At 36.3% G+C, this 10,513-nt stretch overlaps 1 protein-coding gene across 1 annotated transcript; it reads right to left on the bottom strand.

Moving 5' to 3' along the window:
* Positions 1 to 4,413: 4,413 nt before the first annotated feature.
* On the bottom strand, positions 4,414 to 10,083 carry LOC134537258 (N-acylneuraminate cytidylyltransferase A). The gene is made up of 7 exons (XM_063377528.1): positions 9,919 to 10,083; positions 8,981 to 9,192; positions 8,125 to 8,202; positions 8,050 to 8,076; positions 7,214 to 7,357; positions 5,988 to 6,129; positions 4,414 to 5,106 (listed from the first exon to the last, which is right to left on the bottom strand). The coding sequence occupies exons 1-7, from the start codon at positions 9,996 to 9,998 to the stop codon at positions 5,004 to 5,006; spliced, it is 786 nt and encodes a 261-aa protein (XP_063233598.1). The 5' UTR covers positions 9,999 to 10,083; the 3' UTR covers positions 4,414 to 5,003.
* Positions 10,084 to 10,513: the final 430 nt, after the last annotated feature.

Raw genomic sequence — 10,513 nt, 5'->3', positions numbered from 1 at the left:
CGCCATCACTCGAAGAAACAGCCATATTGCAGGAAGTGGCATGAACAATAACATGCCAGTGTGTACACGGCCCCCTGCCACTACTGGTGTGAATGCACCACTCAGTGTGAGTAGTTAGTTCTGTTTGGTATCATGTTACCACAATGTGGCGTGTTTCTATTGGCATGCTCGCATTGGCCCAGTGTCAAGGAAGTCTTAAAGCCGAGGCCACACAGAAAGCTTCACTATGTTCGTGATGTTCGCTGCATCACGTGGCCAGACAGGATAGTCTAGTTCGCGATGTCGGAGAAAGACATGCCATGAGATTTGAGTGATGATTCCAATGATGATAATATTCTGCAGGCTCTCACAGTATTTAAACGTAACAAAGGAACGGGTTCATGATTTAATATAAAAAACAAAAGTATTTGCATAATTTCATCATTTGATGATGCAGTTGCTTGTGAGGATGAAACCAAATTTTTGGATTGTTTCAAGAAAGATTCAACTCAGTTTGAAAGTAGTATTCCCTTGGAATCAAATCCCAGGCATTGTCTTGCATATCCTGCATTTTATATTCTTCCATTGATTTATTCCATAAACATGGATATTATCATAATCTTTTAATCAACTTTACCGTTGAAATTTAAAGCACAATATTCAGAAAAATTAAACTCCTTAAAAAGCAAACGCAGAAGTACAGCAAAATTCCATGCGAAAACAGATGTTTTTGTTTATCTGCGCATGCACAAAGTCAGCGTCATTTTAGAAAAAATAGCCAAGAAACAAACAACTGGAGACGTCTCCAACATAGCGAACAGCAAACACAGCTTGGTGTGGCCAGTGACACCCGAGATGTAGCCGGCTATAATTTACTCGCGTAGCAAACATCGCGAACATAGCGAACATAACGCCCTGTGTGGCCGTAGGTTTAATGTCATGTTTTTCAACTGTATCCTTTCTTTGTATGATTGCTTGTAGACACATTCAAAGAAGTTTTTGTGGTCACAGCATCTCTCACAGCCATATTCTTGCATTCGCAACTGGTGGCGGCACTCTCCGATGTCGGCGACATGTTTAAATATAGGCGCTTTTCATTTTATTTGTTGGCTGGAGACAATGGTACACATGTTTAATATTATAACCTCCCCCTAAGAGGACACATACTCATGGCAAGATTCCTTTTGACAGCTCTGCAATGCAGGCATAAACAATGGTGGCTACCACAGTTCCTCAATGTGCGACTTTGTACTGAATACATCCCACAGTCAGTGACAAGTTGTTAAGGTGTAATGAGATCAAACCAAACAAAAAAATAAGTTAATACACAGTGTACAACCAAATACAAGTTAAATAACAAAATTATGATGAATAAAATAAACCATCACAAAATACATTATGTATTCTCCTAACATTTAAATTTCTGTCAGTAATATTTGAGTAGTTTTTATTTATTACACTGCTTGCACATTTTCATTTAGTTACGATGGATGAGGCCTTGCACTAGGGATCATGCTCTCAATACATTTTCAATGTTTTTTTATAGTTTGTCTGATACTATATATAAATATATATTTTAAATAAAAAAAAAGTTATGTAGTTATGGTGTTACAAATTATGCTGTTTTCAAATCAAATCACATTCATTAACCATATTTACAAGTAGATAATGCTACTTGAATATCATTGCTCAAGAAACACAACCACCTAAGTGATATATTTTTTTAAAAAATTAGTTTATTGTTTCTCTATGGAAACGTAAGCATTTAACATCTTCTCACGAAGTTAATTCGCCGAAAGTCCAACAGAATGCGATGCTATGGTTTTTTTTTTTTTTTTAACCGTCTATTATTCCGTTCCAGCATGGCGCATAAAGTTATTACTTTTTCCTGAAATATTTGCTTTTTGTCACACAGGCGGTGTTATTTCCTAAGCGGCAATATAATGCCACCCAAAACATTTTGATTATAGTTTATAAAAAAAAAGTACTCAGAGGAGTGGAAATCGTAATTATTCTAGTACATAGCATTTGAAAATAATTTAAGTACATCCATTCTTCAATTACTACATGTTTTCTGGTGCCACCTTTTGTCAGTAGAGCGATTTTACATGACATGTTTCGAAACAATGAAACTGAAACACCAAGCCACAGTTACAAAATATTTTTTTTTTTGTGACAGTATTTCAGAAAACAAAGAATGTGGTGAGGGTGAAAGAAGAGAAAGGGGGGGGGCAGGGGGGGAGAGAGAGAGAGTATGCCTTCACCAGCCGCCAAAGTGAAGAGAAGAAGAAGGAAGCGAGGGACCCTCTTCTGTCTCATCTGGCATTCCAAGTGTTATCCTCTCTCACATGTCACTCCCGTGCAGAGGTTCACGAAGCCCCGGTCAAAAGAGCCATTACTGACGCAATTTACATGCAGGGTGAGCAGTTTTTAAACTAAGCTGTCCCCGATGGGACGGTACAAGTCTGCGTTTATAACTCGACCCTCACTTTTAAGTTTTAGTAGTTCTGGTAAAAATCAATGCATAATTTCAGGTGAACATGGTATGTATGTTAAGCTTTGTCGAGACAAATATATGCTTATTTGGTGTCGAAACTCAGAGCTATGCATGGGTTATGCTCGGATGTCGCACCTCAAGCTGTTCTCTCCTCCTGGCTGTAGGGTCTCCACTGATAGTACTTTTGTACTAGATCTGGTACTTATATGGATTTTTAGTGTTTTAGCACACTTAACCAGAGACCTAGTTTGTTTTTAAAAATTAAAAATACTGGAGAAGATAAACCGTTTCCTCTTTTAACAACATTAGTCCAAGCTGTTCAGTCGCTCCTTTTTTCGTCGGCAGCAACTGAAAGAATATTTTCAGCACTGAAATTAAACAAAATATATTAAAATAAAAACTACAGCTCTTTTACTTACATGGTCTATTTTAACAAAAAAAAAATTATGAAATATTTTTTAGCAAAAGATTTTACGGTTTTCAAAGAACTCATTAATTTAGCAAGCTGTGCTAAAAAAAAAAAAAAAAGAATGATTTCTTTGTTTCTTTTCCTTGCTGAGTTAGGAATCCTTTGAAGAGTAAATATAACATTAAATATTGATATTTTATTGTATAATTATTTTAGTTTCTATAAAAATATATAGTACTATTTTATTTTTAAACATTATACAGAACTAAATAAATGTGTCAAGTGTAAGAATTACAATCCAAACATTTGTTGTTTTCATGACTGTAGAGGCCTAAAAATCATGACGTTTACAACACCTAAGTAGACATTGGCTTATTATTTAAATATATTTATTGTTAGTTCAATGGCTTTACATTTTGAGTTCATTTATAAGAGGGTATCAATATTGTCAAACTGTCTAAATAGTGTCAAACAATAGAAAATAACAGTCTAGTACTTTTTCTTCTGATTTTGAACCTACGTTTTCTGCCCACATTAGTACAAAATATTTTTTTCATGATAACAACCCATGCCTGGTGGGGCCACGACCGTCTAGTGATTACATCGCTTGCCTCCACCAAGGAAATCAGAGCTTGACTCTCAGCACAGGCATAATTTCAGATTTTTAACTGGGGTGGCGAAAAGGTCCGAGGGTTCTCCCCTTGGAAATTGTAAAAAAACTAACATTAAATTGTTAGTTTATAAGCTTTTTCAGACAATTTTCAACACAAATTACAAAATAATTGCTAACATTCTCTATTTACCCTAAAATAATCAATGTTAATTGTTTTAGTTAATAGCCAAACCATTTGTGAAGTAGTCATAAATTACACACAACTCAACTGATTTGAGTGTTCTACCTGATCTTTTACCACGCAAGTTTGTAAATTATTGATAGTTTTACTTCAGAATGGGGTAGCTAAATACATACCGGGTTGGACAATTCTGCGGTGCAATGCCACCCATTGCCACCCCTAACTTACGCCAGTCACTCCCAGATAAAACGAGATGGACCTCAGTGTAGACAAGATATGGAGCTCGATCCATTCCGACACCATCCTGGCTCAAAAGCGGATCCAGGTAATGTGTGTTTCATTATTTATATTGCTGCTTTAATAATTCTTAATGTAACAACTTGGTTACCCAAGAATGAATGAACTAAAGAATGATTTACGGCTTAACGTCTCATTGACGTTGAGGTCATTGAAGACGGTAAAGCGTGATGAGCTAAGAATGGAGCATAGATAAAATGACTGGGTGAAGGGAAAACCCACAGGTTCCCAGTGACGTAAGTCACGTTTCTCACTTGGGAAAAAAGCCATTTTTGGCCTCACCAGGAACCAAACTAGCATCCTTGATACAAGGCAAACAATCTAACCCCTCAATCACCGTGGTTCCACACACAAGATATCACGGGTGATGGATTATTACATGTATGTAAACAATTATTAGAGCATTTTGTTTAGAATTCATTAAAAAAAAAATCTTATAACATTGTTATATCACAGCATCATTTATTTATATATAAAAAGCAAAATTAAACATAAAATGAAATAAACATACTATTCACAGGAACGAGTTGATTTATAGGTTGGAAAGATAAAATAATTTCCACGTGGTTTAAGCAGACAGTCTCTAACTATTTATATTGAATGTGCAACTATAAACTGAAGTCAGGCACAAAGAAACCAAATTCAAGTTAGCAAAATACTGGTGTACACTCAAGTTATCATGACTTTCCAAAACCGTTACAGTTTACTTCACGACGTTTTTGTAACTTTGATGACTTGTCCTTGAGTTTTTTTTTTTGGCAACTTTCATGACCTGCAAACATCCTGCATATAAATTCTTTGGCAAAGTCTAGATCTGATTCTGTGCATGCCCAGTCCTCGTTCGAAAATGCATGTTCTACAGAAATATTTAGTTCATCATATATTTATCATGGCGATGGTGTGCAATGATTTGAATGAGTAACCCTAAAGATAGAATGTTTATGGCTTAGTTTACATGGACTGAAACTACATGTATGTGGTTCAGCTGAGAGATACAGATAAAGTATTATTAATGCACATGCGAATATCACAGGTGTGGCAACATTTTGCTCAGCACCCTTGCCAGCCTCAAATCAAACTGCGTGTCCACTTCCAAACTATGGCTCTTTGGAACCTCGACGATTCCAGACCTGAAACAAAAAGCACATACTGTGGATTGCTGAAATCTGTACAAACAATCACATTTTAAGAACAACAAATTTTCCTATGGTTTATTATTATAAATTATTTTTGAAGAAGAGACAAAACTACTGACTATTTATAAAATTTAGACCATGAGGAAACTTGAAAGAACCTACCTTTGAAATCTGATAAATTTAAATTGTAATCAGAGTTATTTTCAATTACAGGTAATTCTCATATTCAAGATGATCTTAGGTTTGAAACTATCTTTTAAGGATATCTTTGGTTAGAAATTGTTTTATAGTTACCCATGGTTTTAACATACAAGATAATGAAATAAATGATGTAATACAAATTTAATTTTATGCACATCATACCAATTAATTAGAATGATGGAATTAAATTCTGCACAAGCTTTTGTTTTTCACTCATTAACAGCTATGACTCATCACCTGATCCAACACATACATACTTTTTACATAGGAGAATGATCACATAGTAATTTTGTGAAATACAATTTTTTATAATGCAAGAAAACTGTACCTATTAAGAGTTGAAACATGCAAGGAAATTTTTAATTACTGGGAAATGGGTACCACTGTTATTAATTGTGAAAACCATCAAATTTAAAACCGGTTCAGTTACACGATACTTGACTATACTTAAATATGAAATGTAAAGCTAAGGTAAACGTAAGTGAAAAAAAAAACCATAGAATTTGAGATACAAAAACAAGTAAATTATGTAACTGTAAAATTTAGTTAAAGGTTGAGGAAAAAGTAGAGAACAGTGTCATTATCAACCACCTTGAAGATTGCACAGGCTATAGAAACAAGCCTATTGAGTTTTCGAAGTGATCAAACACTGTGAGCAACTCTCAAGCTGTTACCTTCCCCCTTGCAAGAGTCCTTGGCCGACCAGCTCCGCACGCACGAAGTAAAACATGCCGTTCTCCACCAGCTCCCCTCGCCAATCCTGACGCCTGGGCCGCTTCCCGGGGTCAAAGTTCACGGGGCGCACCTCACCACCATCTGCAACAAAATGAACCACCGGCTTGTGATCAGGTCGTAGAGCAAAAACCATAACTATCAATAAAAATTAAACTTAGAGTGTGAACCATCGTAAAGCTTGCACCAGGGCCTCTGAAGGCCTCCAGCGTGTTGTTTTCGTGGAGTATATTACAAACATTTTTTTTTTTTCGCCCACTTTGGCCGTTGGTACCAATAGAGCTGCTACATAGGTACCTTCCTACAGGTATAGACTATTATATAAAAAATAAATTAGCGGGCAAACTACTGTACAGGTTGCACCAGGGCCTCTGAAGACCTCCAATGTGTTGTTATCATGGCTCCTGGGACGTGTACGATAGTTTGCTCGCTAATTTATTTTATCTTTGATAGTCTATACCGGTAGGAAGGTACCTATGTACCAGCTCTATCGGTACCGACGGCCAAAGTGGCCGAAAAAAAATAATGTTTGTGCTATACATACATAGGGGGTAAACATTTAAACACAGACACAGGCCAAAACTAGACCGACTATCAACGACTGCCGAGTTCTGCCGAAGAAACATGAAGCACGCTGATCACTTCCGAGCACTTCACAAGCAAGCGGAACGCTCCAGAATAATCCTAGGCCACGCAGAGCAGTTCCAGCCAACCACTCACTTGCGTGCTGTAGAAGCATTTTCAACAGCAGCTGAAAATTTTAGTTTTTATCTTAAGTTCGCTTAGTTGGCTTGTCCATACATTTCTCACTGGTGCCTGACCATCAGGCGTTCTGAACCATTGGATGCCGAACTATCAGAGGCAAGCAGAATACTGCCAAAACAGTAAATTGTAGTTAACATTTTAAAAACACACAACATGCACATCCATTAGAGATGAAAAACTTTTCCAAAACTCTATATTTAAATTTGAATCTATTTTTTCAAGGTTTATTTAAAATAAATTGTTATCTCTACACTACCTTTTTTTTTACATTTTGCTGCATTTTGTAAAAAAAAAAAAATTCCTTACCATAGTAAATACAATTTTGAAAGAAAAAAAAAAGTACTTTTACTTAACCCTGAAATTAAAGAACAATTTTTCAAATAAATTATAAAGCCACGCCTACCGTCCATCCAGCGTAGCTTGAACTCTCGTGTGACTGAGAACACAGAGTCATAGCATCGAGACACCATCAACTGGTATGCCTGCTCAAGGAACTTGACTCTCAGGAAAGGCGACGTGCACTGCACTAGAGCCAAGAATTGAAATCCTGCAATCAAGAAAAAAATAAAATAAAATAAAAACCACGCTAATTCAAAGTAAATTATTAAAACTACTGTTCTTTTATAAAAGTTCTTTTTTCTTCTTCTTTTTTCTTTGCTATATCAATTTCGAAGAAATGACTGCTTCAGTACGTATTGAACATACCTGGGATAAGGAGAGGCTAAGTCCCAGACATATTTAGGCCATAAAAATGTTGCACAACTGCTTGTGCTATAATATGGCTACCTTAAAATTCCCCCCCCCCCCCCCCCCAAATATATATATATAGAAAGGACTTTCCCATGTAAAAAAAAGAAAAGATTTTGTGTTTTTATAGTTAAATATTTTCTCAAAATGCTTGCACTCAAACTTGTGCTATTAACCAAATTGATACTGTCATCATAACAAAAATCCACAAAATAAAAATAATAAATAAAAAGGTAAGTATTTAACGGGTTTTACATCGCAAGGCTGTATGCAGAAAAGCTTGTGATGACACGACCATAAAGTTTACAGCGGGTTTCGAATTAGTACTTGATAACAGATCTGCTCATAAATAAATATGAGTCATAACTGGGACCCGGGCTGAACATCCATTGCTCTTAGCCTTGCCCCGTATGTAACTCATGAATGATGAAATTAGATTTGCCAATTATAGCAGAACGATGTAGTGAAAAAACTCATTCATAGCTGTTTCACCTGAGTGGAAAGAGCAGAACTCTTGAGCTGCCAGTATCGAAGGGGCAGTGTCAGTTGCGGATGCTGCGGAACGTCAGTGAACGTACGCTCCACGGCTCTGAGCCTCCTCTGCAATCTTCCGGTCATCTGTTGACACCCAAACTGACGAAAACCCTGTACGAAAACCAAAATGGGTAAATGGATGCATTAGATACATAACTGCTGTTAAAACTTGGTTTTTGCAGCTACCATCCCATAGTAGTCATTTCTTTCAGTAACTGTGCAAAATTCAACTTAACGTAGCATGTCTTACACTTGCTACATTTTACAATTTACCCAGACAAATTGATTCCTATTTTGAACCCTTCTTGAATAAACAATATTTTGCACAAATTAAAAAAAATGTTCAGATTAAATAAACATAGAGAAGCATAGTATTTTAATAAAATTTTTCTTTGTGGCATGCATTTAGAAGGTTTAAAATTTACTACATATTGACCTTCACTGTCCCCAAAAATTTCATTGAAAATTTTCAGGTTTTCAAGAACATTTTCTGGTAAGTTACTGGAAAATTTTCGCAAAAATATTTTTCCGGAAATCTAACATTTGTAAAAAAGTACCCATCTGTGAACTCGCCTCGAGAGTTATTTTGGTAAACAACTGAGGGACAAAATTGGGATAGCCAAACCAGGATTTGAACTGAAGAGTAGCCCTACATCACAATGTGAGACAAGTCCACTACAACTGCACAAACCCACTCCATCAGAGAGCCTTAAGTCAATACTCAATTTCAAAGTGCTCGGCAAGTCTTTCTGACTCTCGCAAATCCCAATGGCAAAAAAAAAAAAAAAAAAAGCTAAATTTGATCAAAGCGATACCGTCCACACACAATGCTTAATATGCAAATAAATTTTTATCCTCCTTATCTACTAAAGCGAACTTGTTCACTTACTTCCAAATCTCTGCATGATTTCAAGTGTTCTGTGCAACAGTGTTTGATTTTGTATTTTTTCCAGATTTTTGCCTGGAATCCCTTTGCTTCCGCCTCTAGCTAGAATAAGCCCCACTATGTCCAGCTCCTCGTTCCCTTTTGCTGGGCTACTATAAAATAAGTCCACTGCAACACACTTTCTTGCTGACAAGTTTCTTTCATCCTCCATATTTCTGAAAACACAAAAATTTCCTGCAACAATACCAACCACTTTCAATTATTTCACTATTTGGGAGTATCTGCACTACACAATGTGTCAGGCCAGTAAGATCAGAAAAGTTTTTACCTTAACTCCTGCAAATAAGACTAGTTAGTATTACTTGACTACAATATATTATCAGTGTATCAATGTATCATTCCAATATGTTGAATATTTGAAACAAGACGTTCGCATGTAGTGTACGTCATTCATGTTTTATTGGTGAATGATTTTAACAATATTTAAAACATTATTAATGTAGCTGACCCCAAGTAATCAACTGTTTGTATAATATAAATGTACTTTTAAATATAGCTAAGCTAAATTAACCAACCACTAACACATATTTAAAAATTATTTTTAAAGCAGTTAACCTAACCAACCATTAACATGGTAAACTATTTGTAATATCACGTCATTTTACAGAATGATACGAAAATATGCCAGTAAGTAAAAAATGCATTTAATTTTTTCTTCTAATTTCCTTATCACACCTCTTCTACAAAGTTCAAAACAACTCCCACAAGCAGGCGACAAATTCATTGGAATCAAACCCAAATCGCCTTGGTATAACGGGAGTGATCTAACTTACCACACTATCTCCGTGAAGTAACATCGATAAGATAAATTATAATGAAAAAGGGAGTATTCGGGAAATGAATCGTCCTTCTTAAAATACTTTGGCAAATATGCTACTAACCTACAAACTCCAAATATTTCATTTGATGTGCAAAGACATAAGACCATCAAAACTACGTAAATGGAAATAATTGACCTCATGGTTATTTAGAAGAAAAATAAAGTATCAACAATTTCCTCAAATTTCAAAATTTTGTTTCACCCTATTTCCATTATATAATAATAAAAAAACAACAAGAAAGCAACTAGAGAGTGTGTCATAGAGTACTTTATTTCTATCGTTCACAACATAGAGTTTGACGCCGTCCCCGCTGCCTGTTTTAGGAATTTGAGCTGTGAAAATTAAAATGTTACTCGAGGGCGGGGTTCTTTGCCTCGTGGCTGCAGGCAGGGACGCGTCGACAAGGACTCCCCAGGCTGTTTAGGCCACCCAGGACGCCGTAACGATTAAAAGAACACGTGAATAGAACTGGATTTATTTGCACGTCACACAATACATTACGTCACCTGGTACAGGGCGCCATCACGTAACTGGCCGTATCATCATCTACCTTCTAATCTCCGCACACACAGCCCTCCCTCGAATGGCAGCACTGTTTCACGGCTTGCGGAATTCCCCGGAAATACCCCACCGAGGGTTGCAGGCTATCCTGAGA

The sequence above is a fragment of the Bacillus rossius genome, chromosome 12, assembly GCF_032445375.1.
Source record: "Bacillus rossius redtenbacheri isolate Brsri chromosome 12, Brsri_v3, whole genome shotgun sequence".
Lineage (NCBI taxonomy): Eukaryota > Metazoa > Arthropoda > Insecta > Phasmatodea > Bacillidae > Bacillus > Bacillus rossius.
This window is presented reverse-complemented; position numbering and strand designations above follow the sequence as displayed.

Bases quoted from the DNA above. Each gene is read 5' to 3' on its own strand.
- LOC134537258 (XM_063377528.1), bottom strand. From the start codon at position 9,998: ATGAGGTCAATTATTTCCATTTACGTAGTTTTGATGGTCTTATGTCTT. The intron at 8,077-8,124 runs GACGTTCCGCAG...CGATACTGGCAG, and splicing joins CCGTGGAGCGTACGTTCACT to CTCAAGAGTTCTGCTCTTTC. The intron at 6,130-7,213 runs GTAGGCGTGGCT...ATTTTGTTGCAG, and splicing joins CAAGCTACGCTGGATGGACG to ATGGTGGTGAGGTGCGCCCC.